This window comes from Oxyura jamaicensis, chromosome Z, assembly GCF_011077185.1.
Source record: "Oxyura jamaicensis isolate SHBP4307 breed ruddy duck chromosome Z, BPBGC_Ojam_1.0, whole genome shotgun sequence".
Classification (NCBI taxonomy): Eukaryota; Metazoa; Chordata; class Aves; order Anseriformes; family Anatidae; genus Oxyura; species Oxyura jamaicensis.
In genome coordinates, this window is record NC_048926.1 from 27,311,309 (window position 1) to 27,335,855 (window position 24,547).

Here is a 24,547-nt window from a genome sequence, read left to right on the forward strand (position 1 = left end):
TAGGAGTAAGAGACTAAAAAGTTGGTAGCTAATACATATAACTTAACTTATCCAAAGAGTACTGGCAATTCTCCAACACAATCTTAAGATATTCCCAGCTCTTTTCAGAAATATACACACAAACTGAAGATGTGGTCTATTGAGAGATCACAGGTGAGATTATGACCAAATTACACTTCTGGGCAGGATAGATGTTTCTACCATTATTTCTGAGTTTATGATAAAAATAATTGTGCACATAGGTAACCACATTTATTACAGTAAGAGATCAGCTCAATTTTTTCAGCTTTCTATAATACCTCACCTGAGCTCTTTAAAAGTTGCTAATGATTTTTGTGTTCTGTTGAACCATCCACTAGCAAATTTCAACTGCACTGTTTTCAACATCCCTGGAATGATGTATTCCATTAGATTGCATCATTTGACTCACTGTATATGTAAAACCACACTTCTATTGATCTAATCAGCAAGCTTGATCACATCCCATTCATTACTTCAATTACTTGAATTATGAACTCAACAGCATTGTTTCAGAGTGAGTCACTTAGTACCAATACTCGACCTTTGTTAGTCTGCTAATGCTGCCAAAATCTTGCTTCATCAAATCAGTTAAACCAGATGGAAGTGTTAGTTGGCATTAGTAACTATTAAATGCAGTAGTGTAATAGTTGTAAGTTTCATGTTGACTCTCTCCAGTGACACTTCTGTCCTGCCTGATAAATTCTGTGTTACTTCTAATATATTCAGGAGATGCATTACTACAGATACACCATACCAAGTTACCTCATCTATATTCTCTGAAAGGTGGGGCAGTAACATGAAAAACTGTTATGCTCTGATCCTGTCAGGTACAGAGTCAATGGTTAGCTAAACTGTGTTGTTCTATCAATATTTGACATTGCATACACATGTTTTAGCCACTTACCTGAAAATAGATTAAGCAATGCACTTGAAGCAGCTTCTTATTTGTGGTCAACCAATGGACCAATGGAAAATAACCTAAATGAAAAAAAAAAAAAAAGTTTAAAGGATTTGAATTAAATGAAAAGCAAACAAATCTGAAGGGTTTAGAAGACAAAGCTCTGATGGTGTAACTTCACTTAGTGCCAAAATGCCACATAGTACCTACCACACAAGCAAGCTGTGATTTCCAGACCACAAAGATCTTTTCCGATAACGTGAAACAGAAATGGTAGCTTGTGGTAGAAAGGCATGAAGTTTCACTAATAAGATCACACGGTATCTCAGCAAAGTGTTCTAAACACAATGTAGTGGAATAAATGCTGCTTGTGTTTTTAATTAAACACAAATACAGCTCATTATTATTACTATAATAACAGGAAGTGCAAAGGCTAGGGAATTAGTTTTATGAGATATAGCAAAGGAATAATGAAAAAGATTACTCTGGACAGGAATTTTTTGCTGTTTAGGTAAGAAATCATTGGGAATGCCATGAAAGAGGTGAAAACAAACAAAAAAGTACAGGTACTGAAGTAGTATTGCATGTTTGAAATCTGAATGTCAGTAATGGACAGTATTGGCCATGAATGAATGGGTTGCATTTGGGAGGAAGTCATGCTATGGGAAAATATAACCTTTGATTCTTTACAACATCCATGGTTATACATACCTGTGCTTACCAATGGCAGCCTTCAGCCAGAGCAGCTGGAAGACAGGTGAATTTCATAGTGACCTTATCAACATGATAAATAACATCTTAAAGCCTAAGTCATTATGAAGATGTGCAGACTTGTATTAGCAGTAATTTGTAAGGCCTCCTGTCTCCGCACATAGAGTAATCTCCTGTTATTTCTGCCACACTTTAAATTAAGTTAAAGAATTAATGAAGAAATATATGTATGTGAGATGCCTATTGCTTTTAATTAGGCAAAGCTCTGAGTTGTACCAGTGGGCAATTTACCTGTGGCCTCTTCAAGTCTCCACAACTCCCTTTTTAATGCTGCCATTTTATGGACTGAGTAAATGAATGCTTGCAAGTAGTGGGAGCTGTGGTCAAAGGTTCCAGCTAGCTTCTATCTGTTTTTTGCCCAAGACAGACAATGGTTTTGATGTGTAAAACTTTCAGAAGTAAGGATTGGGATAAGGAAAATTAAAATTAGCTGCACCTCCCTCTGGAATACTGGAGAAAGTGATGCAACTCTCCTACTCTCCTCTGCTAAGGTATATAAAGAATGGAAGAAAATAACCACTTGAATTCTTAGTCATGCAATTCATCTGTCCATCCAAAGTACATCTGCTCCTGGAAGGAAAAGGTGTGTGAGTTTACCAGCCTGGGATTATTTTGGGTATTCTTTCAAAATGTTTATTTCAGCAAGCAGAGTTTGGAATGAAAAATATATGTGCAAGACAATGACCAGAAGTATGTATAATATGACTGAAATTTTATTTCCTAATACAATTAAGTTAAAGAATGGCAATGCACCTTGTGTCAAGATGCAATTCTGGGAAGATGTACTGGGTCTGGCTGGGATGGAGTTAACTTTCCCCGCAGCTGCTTCGCCTGCACCTGTACCTGGAGCAGCCAAATGGCACCAGTGCTGTGTCTCTTAGACGCCCTGCAAACCCCCCAGAGCCAGCAGGGGGTGGGCAAGGGGTGGGGAGGGGACATCACCAGGGCCACTGACCTAAAACTACCAGGGGACATTCCTTACCTTGCGGTGTCACGCTCAGCAATAACAGGTGGGAATGGGGAAGGAGTGGGGCAGGGCGGGCTCTCGTTATATGAAGATGTCCGTTCTCCCAGACAACTACTATGTGTATTGAGGTCCTGCTTCCTGGGATGTGGCCGAACATTGCTCATTGATGGGAAGTAGAAATATTTTTTTCCTCTGTACTTCTGCACAGCCTTGCTTGTTCCACCTCCCTTCCTTCTCCCTTTAATTAAAATAGCCTTATTTATCCCAACCTGTGAGATTTTTTCCCCTTCCTTTCCAGCATACTTTCTTCTCCCCCTCTTCTTCTGAGGAGGGGGCGTGAGGGAGCCGTTGTGGTGGAGTTTGGCTGCCCATCAAGGTAAAACCACCACAGAAGAAAAACACCAACTCAGAATTATAAATTTTAACTCAAAATTATATTTTTATATTATTAAGGCCTCATTCACTATATTTGAGTTTTCAAATGGTAGAATCCTTCAGTTTCTTTATCTGCCAGCCACAGAATCCTCTAAACAAGCCAATGTGAATGTAACTCCAATAGGTATATTGACAAAACTGCACATAAAGTTTGCTCTACACATGGGGCATTTCTTGACAATTATGTCAAGGTAAAGTATTGTCAAGTTACATTGCTTCTCATTGTGCACAGTACCATATTAGAGATATAAATGGTTTTGAATTTGCAGTAAGTACCAGGGGAGCAGATAGAAATAATGAACAGTTTAATTAATTAATCCCAGTATTATTGCAACAGCCACACATCCAAGTTAACCTGTATGCTGTAAACAAAGGGGACGACTAAGTTCCCCTGTATGATCAACAGCAAAAATTTGACTATCCATTTTGCCAAGGGGTGATAGAAAAAGGAAAAAATGGGTAAAAATGCTGTCACCATAAGACTTTGAAGTTTTATTTCCATATTTTAAATGTAAATTAATATTTGAGAGAAAGTGTTTGTACCTGAAGCTGCAAAATAGAGTATGCCAGTTTTCACTTTCACAATTCAAATACAAGTCTGGCAAACAAGAAAAAAAGTCAAAAAAAAATGAAAATCTGTATGATTCGAAAGTAATTTCCTGTATTTATCACTTACAGATACATGCTATAAGAAGTGTGCAGCATAATTACATTTGTTTTTCTTAAAGTGGACTGCCTAGTGGAAAAAACACCAAGTCCACACCATTTTACAGATTAACATTGGTGCGTCTTTTGGGAAGTTTCAATAGTGCTTATATTGCTCATTTTATGCAAAACAAGAGCAAACACCTCTGAAAGAAATGCACTTCAGATATCCAGTAATTTATATAAGCAATATGTTTCATTCCGAGTCATTTGGATTAAAAAAGTTTCCAACATCTATTTGTGAATATTTAAGGCACATAAGAAATTTTATGCACACAATATTCCTACTGAAATGCTTTATTTTTCATTTATATCTATCTTTAAGTTAGATACAAAAGTAAAATGAAAGGGAACAGCATGGCATATGTTGAAAAGACAATCCTTTGCACTGTTGCAATCTAACCACAAACTTAGTCACAACATTCATTTCACCTGTCCACGATGCTAGTACTTACTCTACCCATCTCTTATGTGTAAACAAGTAGTCATTAACCTCAGACTCAAAATTAGAGGCCACAGCTAAAGATCAGGCTCTGAGTCAGGAGGGTTAGATATTTTGTGCAAGTACCCTGCTGACAGCAGGACTCTATCATAAGTACCCCCACAACAAAAGGGAGTGGGAAGGGCAATTTGAAAGAAAACACACCCCTGCCCCTCCCACCAGTCACCAGTGCACTCATGTCTCACAGCTGACAGGAGCTGATCTCTCTAATCAACTTGACACCTACACTGCTGTTAACAGCACTTCCATGTCTTTCTTCTCTTTTTGGAGGCAGAAAGTCTCTAGGTTAAGCAGACTTTTAGCTGGGTATGCAGCAACGGATTTCTACTGAAGTTTTATTTTGTATTTGCTCATGCTTTTTATTGAAATTAATGATTACACTATAGAAGGTACACCTGTCCAGCACAGGTAACTAAGTTGTCTGTATGCAACTGACCAACTGTTAAATGTTGAATATGGAATGTTCAAATCGATCTAGATGGATTTTGTCCCATGAGAAAACTCTTAGTTATATACTTTCATTTTGAAGAACAGATCTTTAAACAGCTTGTATGATCCCAGTCCCATAAAAGCTAGAAAAAATTGGATTAAGACCAGTATGAGGTCTTTTTTTTTTTTCTTTTTTTTTTTTTTTTTTTTTCTTTTTTTTCTTTAAGGTCTGGATGAATTTTCATTCATTTTTTAGTTTACTCCTATTTTCCTTCAGATTACTGGTAACACAAGTAGTGAGGTCTGTTCTGTTTTCTCCCCCTATGTGGCGAGCCTTAGCAAACATCAGCTATTTCAAATGAAAATGAGTTCACCATACCATTTTTCAATAAAGCACTTAACCATTATGACCCAACAAATACTGATTTAAGTTCAGTTAAACCTCTTATGTCTACATCGATCTGCCCCCAGGCGGCATGAAGCATTTAAATTGAATAGACCTGAACTTAGCCAAAGATCATTTTCTTTGAAATAAATGAAAACCCTCCTTATTCTTGAAAAGACTTCAGAACTTACTTGTGGTAACCAGAAGAGTGCACTAATTGCTCAGGAAAACCATGAATGAAACTAGAATTTTTCATTTTTTTCATTAAAAATTAGAATGCAACATCTATATTTAAACAACTTTATTAACATAGTCAAGCAGTGATTAACATTCACATCTATTATGTCACATCATACAAATGTAAATACAAAATTACTACAGTACAATATATATTCTCTGCATGATCCAAAATATTTGGTGGCCCCAAAAACTCTTTAAAATTCAGCAGCTTATCAAAAATTAAAACCATATTCTATTTAAAATGAAGTTCTGTTAGCACATAGGCAGACTTCAAGAAATAATCACTCAATTTAGTACAGTTTGAGAGGTTGCAGGAGGATATGTTTGAAGGAAACATTCCAACATTGTGGCAGATACAGAAACATCAGATTTAAAGCTTTCAAGCAAAACTCATACAACCTAAGTTGTCAGCAGAAAGATCTAGTCATCTTTCACTTTAAACTATTTTATGTACTGCAATCAATTTAAAATTCTGGAAGTGTTTAGTATTAGCAAGTCAGACAGCATACAAATGTATCTACCTATCTCTTCCCATAAAAAAAAAAAAAAAAAAAAAAAAAAGATACTACACTAGAGACTTCAAGAGCCAAATAAACGTGCTCGTACTAATCTTTTTAAATAATCACAATCCCCATAAAGTTCATCCAGGCCTTCTCAGTTTTGTTTCTCACCCAAAGTAAGTAAACAGATACCTAAGGTGAAAGTAGCACAATAGAACTTGCTTATCAAAAAATGATACTATAAGTGCTGAATTCTTAGAGATGTGGATTTGGCTTACTAAGACGTATACTGTTAACACCACACTGGGATACATCTTTTATAGAGCCATTTTAACTTCCCTCACATAAATACATTCAAGTGAGTAAGTATCCTTATTATTTTAGCAGAATATATACCATAAGGCAAGCAACAAGAGTACTCACCTCAGAGTTTCCCCATTTAAAATAACCTAAAACTGGCTTGCTCCAACCATTAAGTGCAAAGAGCAAGCATCAGTGGCAGACAAAGAAGAAGAAAGAAAAAGAAAAAAAACAGCTTCTATTGGAGAAGAATAGCTAGTAGACTGATGGATGCAAGTCATCTGGAGAATGCATAGGTGAGTGAAATACACAGCTACTGATCAAGCTTCATTTACTCAAGATGAGGTTACTGGAAATACTTATCTAATACGTAACAAATATGTATGCAAACTACATCAGCATCTATGTGAGATAACTGCAAGTTCTTTATTTATTTATTTATTTATTTTTAATTTACAGCAGTCATTTCACTGTAGAGCTTAACCTTTATCTAAGATAAAAAGTTACTCTTTAGACCCTATAGAGAAGCTTTTTGCATCTATCATCCCCATGAAAGTACTGAAGCAATTAGTGTTAAGTTGCAACTTCTTTCCTTGACAAAATCTGAAACAGAAGATTTCCAATACAATGTTGCATTTAAAGCATTTTTCAACAAATATTTAAGTTGTTTGAAAATGGATGCATTCTCCTCAAGGGAAGAATGTTTTTGCACCTTTATCTATTAATACATTCAATATGAATAAAATAGGTGAAGCAAAAGTCATTATTGTCCCACAGTAGAAGGTTAATTTAGAGTAAGTTCAAGACAGAGGAGCTGCCTACCATGAAATACATGAACTGATATAATTAAGACACATTTTCATAAGCATGTGTTCTGAACAAAAAGGGTACAAGAGTATTCACCTGAGATAAAGCTAGTATTTGAATATTTCTAAGTAGCAATGAGTTTCACTTGAGGAAAGCCACTCCAAGTTTTAAAATATACATTTTACTATTATACAATATATGCAGATTAAGTAAGATCGATGTTAACATAAAAGTCCTAACAACAAAAAAAATAATAATCACAGTGTGTACCAATATTGTTAGTTACAAAATTTATGCTACCTCATAACTTTTAAAAATTATAATGATTATAAATTTTAAACCCATTCTCCTAAAAGTGATCTTCTGAGTATAAGCATTAAGGAGCAATAAACTAAAGCGTAAGAATTAGCTCATTACAATTTAAATATATACATATTCACTGATTTAGAAAATAATCAAGCTTTGGAAAAAAATTACAAAATTGATTATTTTTGCTTGCACTGGTTAAAATAATGAACTATTATTATTATTATTTTTTTTTCCCTAAATGAAAAGAGCTGTTTCCTGAATGTGTAATGAAACAAGTTTAGTATTGAACTTCACTTAAGACTAATTTAACAGCAATTTAGAACTGCCAAAAAAGATGCATTTCTAAGGATTTTAAATACACTTTCTGTTACCAACTTAGGTTGATCAGCAGCTTTTGTTCACTCTCAGAATCCTTCAAAAAAGGGAAACTCAAAACAGGAGAAAGGCATATATAAAAACAGTAAACACTGACCTCCTGAGGTTCCTACAACAAAAATATTCAAGTAGAAAATCTACACCATTACTTAGCAGCGGCTATTTCTGTAGTTTAGCACACTAACAGCACTTTATTCAGTGTGTAAGGAGCAAATGAAGTAAGCCGTGCTTTCAGCATGCCAAGAGGCAGAAACACTGGAATGTAACAAAGACAAACTCACAATTCTACCAGTATAAACATTCAGTCAACATTCAAAAACTGTCAAGACCACACCACAAGAATTAAGATGCTTTTTTTATATATCCCATGATGCAATAATTGTATTGTAACTGTTAATGTTGATTCACAACTTTTCTTACCTCACATTGTGCCCTAAATGGCTTCTGCAAATTTCTGCACTATATTATGCATTAGGAATCGGGTTTATTTGCTTTAAAATAGACAATGAAAGAATTTACTCGTACAAAAAGACTACTTTGTCAGTAATGTTTATGTCTGCCTTATTTTAATTTCTTCACTTGCTGTTATACCAGACCAATTCACATCTGTGTTAATACCTATTAAAATATGAACGTACAAAAGTGGCATCCTAAGGTAATCAATCTGTGATGAGGTGGTGTGGTTTTATTTGGTTAAAGGGACTTTCTGAAATTTAAGAAGTCTAACTAAACTTGGATTCTAGCCATAATGCTATGTTTCATTTAGGTAGGTATTCTATGTTAAAAAGTTTTAAATGAAATTTCTCTGAAATTCTTACCTAATGCTTGAACACACTCGAAATTAAAGCAAGTTTGGGTCTAAAAAATATCCTACCCTTGCTAAATTTTAAAGTTTTTTTCTTCTTCTTCCGATTAAGTGTTTTTAGCGACTAAAGCTATTTCTAATTTAGTTCAGTTATTAGTTCAGAAGGAATTCGTATTTGCTACCAAAGCAATGTAATTTGAAAGCAAGTTATCACATGCAATTTTGAAAAAATCATATAAATACAATGTACTAGCATTGCTGAGTGTACTTCATACAGTACTTGTCCAAACTATTTTTCAGGCATAATCCATTTAAATTTGCAAAGCCAAATTAAAAAAAGGGGAAGAGAGGGAGGAGTCGGGGACAACGTAAAATGTGCATGCTATCATGCATTAAAAAAAAAATTAATCTTTGAACATCATTTATAAGTTCACACTCACACAGCTCAAACTTCAGTGCAATGGCTAAATCATCCAACACTCAAAGAACAGAACCATGCAAAGAAGAGCAAGTTCTTAAAAACGAACAAACAAAAGAATAAAACAAAAAAACAAAAAACTGTTATCCAGTATCCATTCTGCAATGCAAAGGTGAGAAACTAAATCTATAAAAAGGCTGTTATGGCTTAAATTTGTTTTGCGGATTAATTATGCAGCACTTGAAAAATGGAAAGGTGTGGCTTCACCTCTGGCCAGCAGAGTTAAAAATCTCTCCATTTTCCTTTATCATCATGGGATACTCTTTAGGCAATCTAAATTAATAAAGACTTGCCACTTTCAGATGGACACAAGATCAAGTGTACCAGTTAGGATTTCACATTCACAGTACATAAGAAAATACACATGGAAGGAAAAGTAAAGGGTTAACTTAACAAGGATTTATTCACAGGAATACATGTAAGTAGAGAAAAAAACACAACAGAAAAGCTAAACAAATGAAATGAAGAGGATCCAAACCAACTTTCACTCTGTAGCTTTAAACTTGCACCCTTGTGCATTTAACTACATCACAAAGGGCCACCAACATGCGCCGATACAGTGTAGATACCCTGCATTACATCCATTAACTTAAACATCTCTTTAAGATCATGCTTTGAACAAAAAGAAAGCATAGAAGGTAATATGTTGAGTGGGAATAAACACAAATATAGCAATCATGTCATCAACTTCTACAATTGTCTTTACGTGCCAACTAACATTTATGCAGCCTTTAACGGGTCTTACCATGTAACTCATTTTTAGAGAGTCTGATAAAATCACTAGTATATAACCATGCAGAAAGCACATCACACTGACAGCACAGAGGCAAGTATTTTGCACAGCTATATCAGCTTTCCACATTGTGCAGGTTACACACAATACAATATCAATCTTATTCTTAACAGATCCTAAAAAGGTATTTCAAGGCCTAATTGTTAACTACAGTACTTTATATCTATATTCTTAACAAAAATAAAAACCACAGAATCTTAGAAAAGGAATTTTAAATGCAGGGCTATACTGAATTGGTAAACTGCAACACAAAACTGGCGCAACATAGGTAAATGTATACCAATTTCACTCTATGTGATGCAAGCATGCTACTTTCCCACTAATTTAAATTACTTCTGATCACTATGAGCCAGAACACATGCCTGAACCTTAAACTGCACGTTAAGAATAATGCCTTACTCTAGAAATTAAATCTAATGAAGTACAATAATCAAATCATATCCACTACTTTAAATTCTTTTTAACGTAAAAATTAAGATGTCAATCAATCTCTCCTTTGAATTGTCCCTCCCCTTACCCCAAAATGAAAGGAGTGACTCATTTGGCAGCTTGCAGGTTGCTTCATTTTGTCCAAGTTATCCTTTATTAATTTATGATGGGGTTTCTGTATCATACACTGCAAGTGCCTGTTCCTAATACAGACACAAGCTGCATTTTAACTGTACTAACTTCATTTGTGTAGTTCTTCATTAACATGCAAATACTTAGGAATCCCATCAAGCAGGATGTAATAATGTAGAAAACCCTTACTTAAAAAAAAAAAAAAAAAAAAAAACATTAAAAAAGAAAGCCTTTTACTGTTTGTGACCCCCATTCTTAGGTTTCCTTTATTGTGCGCAAAATAGTTTTCCTCTTTACGTATCCCCATGGTTCAATTATATGGTTCCTATTTTGGTACAATTCCCCACAATATTCCAGAATGTGCTGTTTTATGAATAGATTCTTTTTTTTCTTCTTCACATCCAGTGCAGAGTTGTAATAGGAGACATATTTCCACCCACAAAGGCTCCAGATGTTAAAACATTTCCCAACATCGACTTAATACAGTGACGGCAACACCTCCCTCCCGCCCCTCCCAGTAGGGTTGGGATTGTACTGTATTCCCTACTGGTTCACCCTTCCCCCCAGTAAAGGGTAACATTTTCCCTGGGTGCAGAGGCTCCCTCATAGTCTCCCAGACTGAAGGACCTATAAAAGAAAAGATAGAGGTATAGTTAAACCTTACTTTTAAACTGAAGTGACAGACCTGTAGATAAACTTTTTTTTTTTTTTTTTTAAACAGTAGATGCCAACCTAAACTTAACAGAATTTGTGCAAAGACTTTCCTTTTATAAGTCTGTTTAAGAAATGAGCCTGTTTATAACAGGGAAGATTAGTATTCATGACAGCAATGAATGCTTTAAAGCTACACTGACAGTTCTATTATTGTAAGCCAAGCTTAGATTTTAGGTGAAAGCAGTCCTGTATATTCTAACAAGATTTTGCCCTTTTAGTACAAAATTATGAGGTAGTTACAATTTTGAGAAAGATTATTAAACATACCTTTGCTAATATAACAATTTCACTTTTATGTGGATTAAACAAGATAATCATACTGTATCCTCAACACTAACTAAGAATAATTGAGCTTTTTTCCCCACTTTGGATTCTTCTTTATGAAGACTCTTGGCAGTATCGCACTACTTTATACACGTGTACTTTGCTTTAATACAGTCTTCACAGGCAGCATACAAAGCAAGGTGGTGTAACTGTCATAGGTATAACTGTCACAGAATGCACAGTCATTGTTCTTTAATGAAGCTGACAACTCTGAGACAGAACTCCAACAATTCTGAATTGGTGTATAAAATGGAGTATCAGAAAAACAAAACACATTAACTTCCCCAAAAAGTAAAGGTCTATAGCTGCAGATTAGCATATCCTTAACTCAATGCGAAGACCATGTAGTATGTAGCCAGGAATCTACTGGACTTCTCATAGCTAAAGCGTCTTAAACTTGCTTTCCTATCTGAGAGAAATATTCAGCTTGAACTACATTTGCTATCTCCTAATTCATAAGATGCACAGGGAGCCTTGTGTCTTTAGTATGATGCCTTGAGGATCACACTCATCACTTCATTAAACCTGAACAGGCACTTTGTTACACCTACCCCTCCAATCTTACATTGATACACTACTGTGCATATTGTACACTTACTCTCTCTGTAAAAAGTAAAGAGTAGAGTAAGAAAGTTTTTGCTACATCTACACTACTGGCATTTAGGTACACCATCACTGCCTTTTTTCCTCTTCTTATAGGAAGAAAAACCTTTAATCTAGTCAATTAATCATGTTTCAAATAATGCAAATATGGATGAAGTCTGCTATACAGCTCTATCTAGAAGATTCATATGCTTACCTCTAATTATGGGACTGCAGCTACAGTGCATGAGGTTAAACTCCATAGTAAGCTGCAAGGCGCTCTTTTAAGGGAAGAGGAAACTGGTCAGAGAAACGCCTCCAATTCTCATCCCCAACTTGATTTTTAAATCCATGAAGAATCTACAAGTGATGGGGGGGAATCGAAAGTAAAAACAGTCACCAAACAATAGATACATGATTATTATTTACTAGTAATATATGCAATAACCTACAATCTGTTGAATTGTTCATCTGTCTATCTAAATTCTCCAATTTAAGTGTTAAACAAAGGAAATGAATAAGGCTTTCATAAAAAGAAAACAAATTCAGTTGAGACATACAGAATCTAGCTACCCACAAACTGATATTAATATTTAACTACCAAGTAAGGTGACTTACGATGTCTGTCAATTAACAAAATATTTAGTATTCTGAAATGACCTAACTCGAGGTTGTATGTTGTGATTACTGCATTCATATTTCATTTTTAAACGTGTTATGGGTTCTGGAAGAAAAGTTGAGCCAGTATCACAGACAACACTTGACAGAATGAATGCCTGCCAATTTCTAGCACAATTACAAAAGCATCCTATTAAAGCTGCGCTTTTTCCTCAGAACCTGTAGACAACTGCTACTAAAAATGAAGTTCTTAAAGTCTTTTTGCATTAAAACATGGACCCACAGCAGTTAAAAGTGAGCATAAGAATCAAAAAAGCTACTGGTTACAGTCTGGATCTTTCAATATAATAAATCAACTGAAAACTAAGTGGTACTATCAAAAAGGTCTCTGTATTCTTGATGTGAAAACAGCAGGCAAATCTAAGAAAAAGCAGGATGAAATGGCTCCTCCTCAAAAGAAAAATTGCAGAGAGACTAAATGTTTTTGTTTTCCCTTTTTTTAAACTCAAGGGAACTGAATTGTGGAACAGATGATCACAAAAATATCCTCATAGAAAAATGTTAAAGCTCATAGTGCTGAGTTCACCCCCAACAAAACGTTCTCAAGGAAAGGTGCCCTTAAACAGGATGTAGCAATAATTACATCATAATTATTTTACTACTTTTCACCTAGAAAGACACCTTCCACAATCACGCTCACCTCTCTATTCCTAGCCCAAGCAAGTCAGATCAGCCAGCTACCAGGAAGTAACAAAGAAAAAAAATATCCAAGGATGTTCAGGTATGACACACAAAAAGACTGTGTCTTAGAGCATTGTCCAAATGCTTCTTAACTCCAGCAGGCTCGGTGCCGTGACCACTGCCCTGGGGAGCCTGTCCCAGTGCCTGACCACTCTCTGGGTAAAGAACCTTTTCCTGATATCCAGCCTGAAAACTACACACTGTACAATCCACTAGCAAAAGACCTCAGGGGGCTAAAAAAAAAAAAGCTTTTTTTTTTTCACCAATGTTCCTAAAAGACAGTAATTTTTTCAGCTGGCAAAAGGACATATTCCAACGAGGAAGTTGTCTGAAAATTTGTATGCCATCACTTGATGAAAACTTGTCTCCTTTCTTGCATGAAGAAAGACAAAAGAATAACGCTGAAAAAAGCAAGTATGTTCTTATGTAAAATGGCCAAGAACTGCTGCATCTAGTTTGGATGCATTAGATCCTACATGACTTATCTTGGGAAGAATCCAGGACAGTGAAGCTTAATGTACTGAAATGAGTATTCAGTACAGAAGGACCAGTGCAGAAACATGCACTAAAACTGTTTTGGACTATCATCACAGACAGACAGCATCCTGGACTTCTTTTAAGCTTTTAAGAATTTGTTTCCTTCTACCGACACTAGAATACGTACAACAATGCATTTCCTGAACCCAAAATTTCTTCAAAGGAGACTAGTTATCTAGTACAGTAAGATTTCTGTCTTTGCTCCTCATGATGGGATTCAAAAACTCTAGCTTCTGTTCTGATATTGACACTTAAAATTACAGAATTTTACAGAAAGTGATCTTAATACATACTTAGAAATATAGTCTATTTTAGCTTTAAAAAGAATATTGTGAACCTATGTCATGTATTCTTCCTAAAAACAGAGATACCACTTTACAGCATATGAAAAAAGACTTGTTACTGAACAGTAACAGCATATATTCATGAATCTGAAATAGAAGAGGTTTTCTGTTGCTTTATTTTTTAACCTAGGACATATAATAAATGTCTCTTTTTTTCCCTCTTCATATTTTATAAAAGGCAGATAGTTCTTTTGCTTATATTCCTAAACAAAGTGTCTAAAGAATTTATTCTTAGGTATCACTGCACATTAATTTCTTGAAGATTCGCTCATCCAAGAAGCCTTCAGCAGAAGGAAAATAATATTTTCCATTTGCAATTTTCTAGATATTTCTGAAAAAAAGTTGTCTTTTTCATGGCAAAAAAAAAGTCTTGAACCAGACAGATCTCATTTTCTAGAACAGAGATGACACATGTGGGTATAGATAATCCTGTTCTTCAAAATACAGTCAAATCGTAGTAGCATGGCGTTATGATAACCTCTCTGAGGATGATCATGCTTTCAACTAAAATCCCAAGTGAACTTCTCAGCACCATTATAAAAAAGTTTGTAATAGTCTGAATGTTAGACTAAGAAAATATAGGTCAAAGGCATCTAAGATGCCTAAATATAGGCATCTAAGAAAATATAGGTCAAAAAACCTTCAGATTATTTTGACGTTTTGTCTGAAACTTACGACTTTGCAAAGAAGCTTCCATGACCACAAACATAGGAAGTGACGACAGTGGAAATAGAAACAAGAAGGAAACAGAGGACCCAAAACAATCATAATTAGGATACACTATTATACTAAGAACATTACCTTACAGAACATGTCTCGGAGATCATCTTTTGGGCTAACCCACGATGCAACAGCATCACAAAAAAAAATAAAGTCCTATAAGATTAAACAATCACATAGGTTAGAAACCTCAATTTATAGGTCTGAAAACAACGCTTGATGCTCTTTCTATGAACTATGCAGGGGTCTTTAATCCTAACTCAAGAGTTGATTTTGTTTTCATGTACTTATTTTCCAGTTAATTCTGGTAAATTATTCTATGCCTCAGTGTACAGAAATAGAAATGGCTGACTATGAAAAGCTTTGTTTCATCAGGTTTTTGATTAAATAAAGCCACAGTAACAAACAACAGCAACAACAAATACAATTGGCTAACTTTAACTCTTTCAGTTCACATACCAAGTTTAAGAATTGGTCATCTTAAAAAAACAAGCAACAAACTCCAGATCACACTCACAACTTTCGATCAAATCTTCAATTGGAGAAAAGCTATTTTATTTCTTTAAGCAGAGCCAGAAGTTATTTCTGGGGCACACAGAATGCTTATCATACATGTTCAAAATCAATACACCTCATAATCCCTGCACATAATTCATTTGCTGTCATGCAAATTCATTTGCTGTGATCTCTTACTACTCTATTAAAACACCAGTCTGTAATCATTAATTTGACAATGTTCATTTTTTATGGATAGGAAACAAAGCTAACAGCTACAGAAAAGAGATAGGATAATGAGAAAAGTCCTTAATTTCCCCTGCAGTTGTTTGAAAGAAAAAATGGACAGCAGAAGAGGGGAATAAGAACGGAATAAGGCTTAAGTGAAATCAACTGAAAATTTCAAACCAAGACAGAGGCTCAATTCATGTATTTCAAGGAGAAGGATTCCAGGCAGTGGAGAGGAAAATTCACCTTGATTTTCCTCTCACAAAATATTACATTGGTATAGCTTTACTTTGGAGCTGTGGAGACTAAAAAGCAAGTCACTTCTATTCTTGACATGTATCATTTATTTTAAAGAGCATCTTCCTCGTCACATTGACTATTTATGAAATATAATCCAAGTTCTGACAGAATCTTCCCTACCCTAGCTTTAAGAATGAAGAGGTGTTTATTATTTTTGTTCATTTCTTTTTCTTTTTAACTGTCCAGATTGCATCTGAAAAATAGGTTTTAATGCATTGGATTTTGTCTTATATTTGTATACAGATCCTCACCACAAAATACATGACAAGTATTACAATATTTTAAATCAAAGTTCATTATTTACAAATTCATTTTAGACAAAAGATGAATTTAACACCTCTGCTCTTCAACTCCTTTCCACAGATGATAATTACTGAAGAAGTCCTGAAGTATTATCAGTGCTTATCACTGCAATGTAAACATTTTGGCCTCCATGACTTCAAAGGAAAGCTACATCATGCTCTGCAGTGAATCAACATCAAAATGTTTTAATATTCCATATTCAGCTTTCACTAAATTTCCCGAGTAAAAAAAACAACAAAACAAAACTGAACAAAAAACTAATAAAGATCTATTCATGCATCTTACTTGGACTACTCCACTGGGGTTGACTGAGATCATGGTACATATCCCACGGAATGCTGAATCCTTTTCCTCATTGTCTCTTATGTTTCGCAGAGAGGTGCACCTAGTAAGTTGGAGAGCAAATCTTAGCTAATTTTATCACTCCTTCATTCAATCAAGTCAGAACTAGATGACAGTATTTGATGGAATAAGTCACACTGATAAAATGACATAAAACACTGTTTTGAACAGTTAGAAAAATACCTGTTGCAGTGTTTACTAGCATATTCCCATTATGTATCATTTCCAGAATTTTGTTCTACTGTTTCACTATATACAAAGTGTGACCTGTATTCCATTAAATACAAAAGGAACATATAACTGAAGTATTTATAGGAACTATCATTATTAGAAGCAGAACATATAATACCATCACAGTATGAATTATGTCAGATACCACTTACAGAACAGTTATTTAACTTTTACAGCAGCAAGCAAGCTATTTTATACGTAACAAGTCTATAAACATATATTCCTTACAGCATTTCAAGCCTCAGACTGGTATTTTTTTTTTAAGTAAAGTAATGCACGGTTTAAATTTTACAGTATTTGCATGCATTGTATTATCATTCTGGTGGATTTTAAAATGCTCTTTCATAGTCAAGCTTTAACACAGCAAGCATGTGACAATCTTATCCCATGCATAAATTAGTCGTTAGCCACAACATAAAAAATACATGACGGCGCTACTAAAAACTCACAAACCTGATAGGACAAGATTAGTCACATGGTTGGCAATGATTAAGGATTGAGATTTTGTAACCAACTGAAAATATATCTAAAAGTGAGATAGAAAGAAGAAAGAAAGAGAGTGAAGAAAAATGAATTAAAAAAAAAGATTGAATAATACACACCAGGGTCTTATAAACTGCTGTAGCATGGGGGCCACCTCTTGAGGACAAACGTAACCAAGACGACCAATTGTTATTGCTAAGGTAACGCAATCACGGTTATACACCACCAAACGCCAACCAAGACATGAGCAAATGAGGGGGGAGGAGAAAAAATAAAGAAAAAACAACAAATAACTCAGAAACAGAAACCAACAGAATCTGTGTATGATAATAAACATAAGATTTCACCAGTGCTGTTTATTACCACCCCCTTACTAAGAGGCAGCAACATATATGGTATACTCTCCAGGGTAAAAGAAAAATTAAAGAAGTAAATGAGAGAACACCAAAAACACAATTTAAAATCCATAAGCTATCTGATGTAAATAATCATTCTGCCCTCTTCTGAGTTCTCTCATATGTTAAATTTACCTATCATGCACTTGAGTTTTTAATAAAATGTGCTATTAAAGGTTCCCTTAATCAAAAAGAATTAACCATTTTCAGTTTTAGTATTAAGTACTCTTAACATTTATATTTTCAATATTTAGAATTCAAGATTTTGATACACATGTAAGGATGCATTTACAAGTACGGTTACATTAAATATACTGTTGTCTACATACAAGCACTAAATAGGTGATAAAGTTCTTAAAGAGTACCAAATATTTGTTTTCTAAATAATCTTATAGGGAATTTAAAAGTGATTGCTAAGTCACAGCAACTAACTGCACAGTGTTAATTCTTTAATCCCATTTTCTCTTTTTCACAACAGGCTTCCTCATAAAAGTCATATAAGAATCTGAAACATGTTACAAAGGCATAGGGACACATGAAAATCAAAATTGCTTCTTGAGATGATTTGGTGGTTTGGTCCTTTTTTGAGGGACAGACTGAATAAAATATTATTATTCAAATGTGTTTTAGTGGTGTTTGCTCAACTTACAAAAGATTAATCTTTAGAAAAAGAAGAGGGTGGGGAATAATGTATCAGGATTACTTGAAGCAAAATACATGAATAATACTAAAATCCAGCAGATTTATATGAAGCAGAGAAAGGAAACCTATGTTCAAGGGACATACTATGCAACACTCTAATTAAACAGGCATTTGTGAACAGTTTCATGAAACATGCAATAAAGCAGATGATGCTTTCTCCAATAAAAGTTTGGTGTAGGATATAGTAGTAGTTTGAAACGTACTTATTCCATGAAAGCTGCAGCTCACTTGTAATGTACTATTCTTCCTTGATATTACTCAATTTCAACATACAATGTCTACAATTTTCAGGAGATCTAACTTACTAAATTTTATTTGAACTGCTTGTTTCAAATGAAAATATAGGTTTTACCCCTAAGTTCTCACAGCTATAGTAGGAAATAGCAATTTCTGACAAAGCTCAAGTTTTTCCACACGTACTTATTTTCAATGCTATTACTTTTACTTAATGTAGTCATATGTTTCCATAGAAATGTTCTCATAGATCATTAAACAGCAACTTAACACAGAAAATAGTAATATTTTTGCACATACCAGTGGCATGCAGCACAATATCCCACAACAAACTTATAATAAGTACACCACACTCAACATTTATTTGCAGTTACGCATCCACATTTAAAGTAACTATTAAGAGAATAAAGAAAATGTCAGTGTTTGGATGCTTCCAAAAATGCTCTAAGAGTGACAGAAGCAAAAATTTAAGTATTGGATGCCTATCAGTTACAGGTATTACACATCCATTAGTGAAGAGAAAGGGGGGCTAGGGGTTGGGTGAGAAGGAATTTATACTGCTATACTATTCCATGTTCTATTTCAAAACAAGTAGGTATTTGCTCAAAAATTATTTCAAAAAACATTATCTATAATATGCTAGACAACTAGGTAGTTTTCTTTCATGTTCACCTTCCATACTAAATTAGGGTTGGTGGGAGGGGGGGAGGTAAACTGCAGTTTTTACGCTTAGAGAATACTGGAGGAAAATACATGGAGAATCTCCAATTTACCTCATACTTCACATCAAATGAATTTTCATCATTTTCAATCATGTCATGTTATAATGACTAAACTATCATTTTCTTACAGGATAATTAGTTTTCAAATATGAAAAAAATGGAAAGATTCTCAGTTAGTAAATAAGAAACCTATCAAATTTGTAACTAATTTCTGCTCAAGTATGGAAGGTGCTTTTCATACCAGAACGTGCCCTCTATAAATGCAAAAGAAACAAGCCTCAGAAATTCTTGTTCAGTTTGGTGACTGTTCCCAATTTGGAAGGCAAAGCTGTTGGCCAGAACAGACATGCCAATTTTAGTTTTGTTTTTGTTTTTTAATTGTGACCAGGTTTTAGAAATTGTACAAGATTTATTTTATGTTGGCAGTATAGTTGCCGTCACAGATCTAGATCTTTGTGATATCACAATTCAATAAAAGCACTTCTTAAAAAAGTACTTCTTTTTTGAAAATTCAAAAAATTGGTTATTTGTTATCTATATGCCAATTATATTTGTTTCAAAACTAAGGATATATATGCATGTCCTTTTACGTATGTATTCTGTGTATATATTTAAATCAGGGTAAAGTCTTCAGTGTCACCTATTAAATATGATAAAAATAAGCAGTAAATAAAATTGGAAGAATATTTCAAATTCAAACAGAGGACAAATAAATAGACTAACTCTTATAGAGGTGAACTTTCCAGAATCTAGATATATGATAGATGGTTTGCTGCAAGGCTGAGACTTGTAAGAGCTTCTGCAAAATAGAGTTGCTTTTGTTTATAAAAGCCAAATACATAGCAATGTAATCAGTTCTGGTGTGTTTCCTCTATGCAATTTTTAGAACTAAAAAAAAAAACAAACCAAAACTGTAATTCCCTTCACCACAAATGGTTGAGTTTCTGGGTACCTGTGTTCTCTAACAACGTCTTTGGTGTGTTGGGTCTGTTTATTATTTCTACAAGCTGGTGCAACACCATTGGAATATAAGGCTGCATCTCTATACCTGAAATAGTCAAATACAAACATTCAGAAGAAAATGACCATTACTATATAATCTATATAGATTTGATACATTGAATTTACAAGCAAGGACAAGGATCCCAAAATCAATTTAAAGTTTTAACATGAAAGTATCATTAAAAATAAACAAAACCAAAACAGGCAAACAATGTTAAATATGCAAAAATTAAAAAAAAATCTTACCCATCTGGATGGAGATTTCCCCAATTGCCCAGGTGGCATTGTTACACACAGAAATGAATTCAGGGTTTAGGTTGGTTCCCAAGATGGGCATGAAATCAGCTAGAAAGAACAACATTTTTAAAGAAATCTCATCACACAACACAATCATCTTGTCCCAGAATTATAATACTGCAGAGAAATAACATTAAAAAATAAAATAATATGAGCCTACTTAAATACATGGAAAGTATTACACATGAATTAATAAGAGTTGTATTTCTGCTATGTATCAGATTAATATGGATTTTGGAACCTAAGTAGATCAATGTAAATCTTTTCAAACTATGATTCTAAAATGCTTTTAATAGGCTTTACGTTTTATGCAACTCTATAAAACTTTTTTCTTCCCTTCCTTTAGCTGGGTATGAGGGCAGAAGACAAAAACAACCCAACAAGTACTTGTAGTTTAATAACATTGTTGAACAGCCCTTGAATCTCTTGGATAGTTATTAATACAGCTGTGCTAACAAAAAATGCTTAGAAGTAAATCACATCTATTGTTATAACACCTGCCAATTAAAAATTACATTCCAAGCCTATCAAAACATACATTTGTCAATGTATCTCAAGAGCATCTGAGTGATGAGACAATTACTGTGTCAGTATGTAACTGATGCTATGTTCCTACTGAAATTTAAAAACAGAACAACAAAAACCACCAAATCCAATCTCTACCGTTTAGCTACATTTTCCCATTTCTATAATTATAATTCTAATGTAACTACAGATTCTAATAAAAAATATGAAAGCTACTAATTCAGTGATTTATCAAATATATCAATTGTTCTAATTAAAGTTTATCTATTTTTCTGTATTCTCGCAGAACAAGCAGCTTTTACATTACAAAAAAATCAAGCACCAAAATGAACTTCTACCCTGTCTACAAAAGAACACATCTTTTAAACACAAAGTTTGAAGGAGAAAAGACTACAGCCCCTTGCTGATAAAAGGAAAATGAAAATTTACAACACCATAACAAGGCAAGCCACAAAAAAAAGGAACTTAATAACAGATAAATGAGTTTCTTATCAGTCTGTAAACAAGCTAACTTTAATATGCAAAAGAAACATACCGATGCAAGGCTTAACATGCTGAAAACATGCCTTTGTCAGATCACCTAACAATGCAAAAGAACTCTGCCGTACCTCAGGCATTTTATCCTAAAGAGGAAAAGAAAAAGAGATATAATTCTAGAAGTGCTTTTGATTCTCTTAAAGAAAATCCTTAGATTAAACAGGTTTCTCATCTCACCTGCATGCATTGGTACATTAGTGTCAGGATATTGCTGCGGGCCACTAGCTGTTCAATGTTGCCTCCCAGTCCTTCAGCTAAACCACTAAGTAAATCAAGAGCCACAATCATGAAGTCTTTATCTGGAGCCTCATATTGGTCTGGTTGAGCATTGTGCAACTGCCACAAATAAACATGCATTTTCAGAATGAGTATTACATTTTCTCAAGGGTATGCATAAAAATAAAAGTCAGGTTTATTTAGACATTAATGACTGCAGCTTCATTTAGACATTCTATAGTTAAACTACAGATTTCCCTGCCAACCCAGAACTTTACATAGTTCATACGCTGTTTTAATGAGATATTCTGAAAACATTGGAATAGCAACAGAAAAATACCATGGCTTGTGCAAGGGTCTTCTGCACCAGATTTACACAACGCTGGTATACAGGTTCACAGTATGGAAGAAAGCCAGATTGCAAGGCAGTAGCAACTGACGACAGGCACTGGAATTACAAAAAAAAGAGAGAAAGAAGTTACAAATGTTCCTCACCTCCCCCAAGAGCCTTTTACTTGGGAGAGGTAAATTAAAACACTAGTATTTAAAGCATATCCAACGCAACTAATTAAGTAAACACAACCTAGAAAGGCAGTACCAATTAGCTGAACCAAGGCAACTGCCAGCTAATTCTATTCTCTCAGACATGCCAACTGACAAAATTTCTCAGAAGCAGTATCCTCTTTCTTGGTAATTTTTAAGTGTATACAAAGACATATAGCACTTAAACTAAGCTTCAATCTTGATCATGTGCAAGCCTTAACACTACCTAACATTATTTCATTTTCTTTAAGTGTTTTTCTGCTTCACACTTGGAAAGTAGAGAGAACAGACAACACGGTTTGGTTTATACCTTCAGGTTGTCTAAAAGTAGCTTTAATGGAGGTATGAAAGAAAAGTGAGAAGACAAAAATACAGAAGGGGCAGAACTTTTTTTTTTTTTTTTTTTTAATGAAAAAAGAATCCCAAAGAAAACACCCAAGAATGGCAAAAAATAATCTAAGATTTCTACTAAATATAATGACATTTCTTCAATCCTAAGATTTTCTTACTACAATCAGAATATTTTATCTATAATAGAAAATGCCTGATGCCATCTGATTTTGCAATCACACTTCCCAGTAGGAGCTTCTTAAAAAACTAAAAAACTTTCTTCATAGAAGTAGTTGATAGATGATATTCAAATTTTAACATTTACCTCTAATAAAGGGAAAAGATCTTTATCTTCATCCTTCAACATGTTCCACTTCTGGATTAATGGAGGCATAAGCATCTGAATATATTCCTGTTCAGGATGAAAATGCATCAGCTGCTGAAGCAGTTCATTGCATACTAATTTATTTCAAGGCCAGAAAAGTGATATTTCAAGATCCACCTCATTTTTTTTTCAATAGAAAAAAAATGATTTGCTGTAAACCATTACTTGTTGTAACATGTATAAGTAGTATAATATTAGAGTTTATTATTTATGTTTTAAGATCATTTCAGTGAAGCATATAAATACTTTTGGAAAGTGAATCTTTTCCTCCAGGGCTGTTTTCAGAATAGCAACTGTCAATAGCTGCCTCGGTTGTTACACATCTATATGATTACCACAGAACCTATGAAATACTTTATTCATTGTTTAAACCAGCAGTGCAGTCTTCCACCTGCTTTTCTCAACCAATTGCCATTGACTTCATGTTACAAACCCAATAACCCCATCTATCTAAAACTTCTTTCTCACACAACTAACCATCTATGAATAAAGCCTTTTTTCTTTTTTTTTTTTAAATCTATCCAGAAGGACAAACTTGCCCATTCTGAAACAAGCTGCTGCATCTTCACTGCCACTACTCAGTCATAAGGGCACTGAGCAAGGCACCCCTATTAATGATGCTGCTCCCAGAAGGTATCCATAGAGCCAGCTAATGCTGTGTCCAAAACTACAATATTCTAGAGGACTGAATAAAGTGCCAATGTCACCAGGAGTTCCCATTTAGCTTCCTACAGATGCTGTCAAATGTCAAATTGGCCAAGGCCAGAGGGAGATTAAAAAAGAGGTCCTCTGATGGTATGTAGTTTTGGATTACAAGTAAAACGCAATTGCAAGAACCCAAGTTGATTTTTTCTACTATGTCTATGTCATGTGAAGCATTATAGAGAAAAAAAAATTTAAATATGCTTAAGAAGATTCATACAACATGTGAAATATGCACATTCTATTAACAAATGTACACTAAAAACCCCCTACAGTATTTGCCTTTGCATTATCTGTGCTTTGGCTAAAGAATTTGGTGTTTTTATATATAAATTGCATGTCTGATCGACTCTCAGGGAATTTCTAGTGGCAATATGCTCCAATACAGAGGAAAAAGATGATACACAGAGCAGTGAAGCTAAACTGAAAGTAGTTCCAAAAAAAGATTGGTCAGCAGAAATTAGCACACATTCCACCAATTCCTCTGAAGTCCCACTTAATATTTATATTGACATACATATGTCGCCTGAGCTGAAAAATTCTGAGAATGAAGTACGTCATGAAGTCATGAAGTCATGACAAGAAGCACATTTCACAAGCCAATACAGAGAACCTTTTATTCAAAATCATGAATACTTGCGTTGTGGTCAAATTACATGCACTCTATGTATTCTACATGTAAATATTCACTATCATTTAAAACTACACAGAAAA

General features: G+C 34.3%; 1 protein-coding gene across 3 annotated transcripts in view; it reads right to left on the reverse strand.

Annotated features, from left to right (window-relative positions):
• Positions 1–5,399: 5,399 nt before the first annotated feature.
• The window catches only part of TNPO1 (transportin 1), a 61,314-nt gene continuing 42,166 nt past the window's right edge, over positions 5,400–24,547 (reverse strand). The window contains exons 13-23 of one of the 3 annotated variants that reach the window (XM_035309393.1): positions 23,072–23,158; positions 22,214–22,321; positions 21,835–21,993; positions 21,656–21,743; positions 20,545–20,643; positions 20,249–20,344; positions 17,363–17,438; positions 16,473–16,572; positions 14,943–15,017; positions 12,119–12,261; positions 5,400–10,908 (exon numbers count right to left, since the gene is read on the reverse strand). In XM_035309393.1, coding sequence (XP_035165284.1) covers positions 12,154–12,261; positions 14,943–15,017; positions 16,473–16,572; positions 17,363–17,438; positions 20,249–20,344; positions 20,545–20,643; positions 21,656–21,743; positions 21,835–21,993; positions 22,214–22,321; positions 23,072–23,158 — 996 coding nt within the window. In that variant the 3' untranslated portion in view covers positions 5,400–10,908; positions 12,119–12,153. Of the gene's footprint in view, positions 10,909–12,118; positions 12,262–14,942; positions 15,018–16,472; positions 16,573–17,213; positions 17,287–17,362; positions 17,439–20,248; positions 20,345–20,544; positions 20,644–21,655; positions 21,744–21,834; positions 21,994–22,213; positions 22,322–23,071; positions 23,159–24,547 lie in introns of those variants that run through there. The other 2 variants (XR_004746035.1, XM_035309394.1) reach the window with 2 other exon arrangements.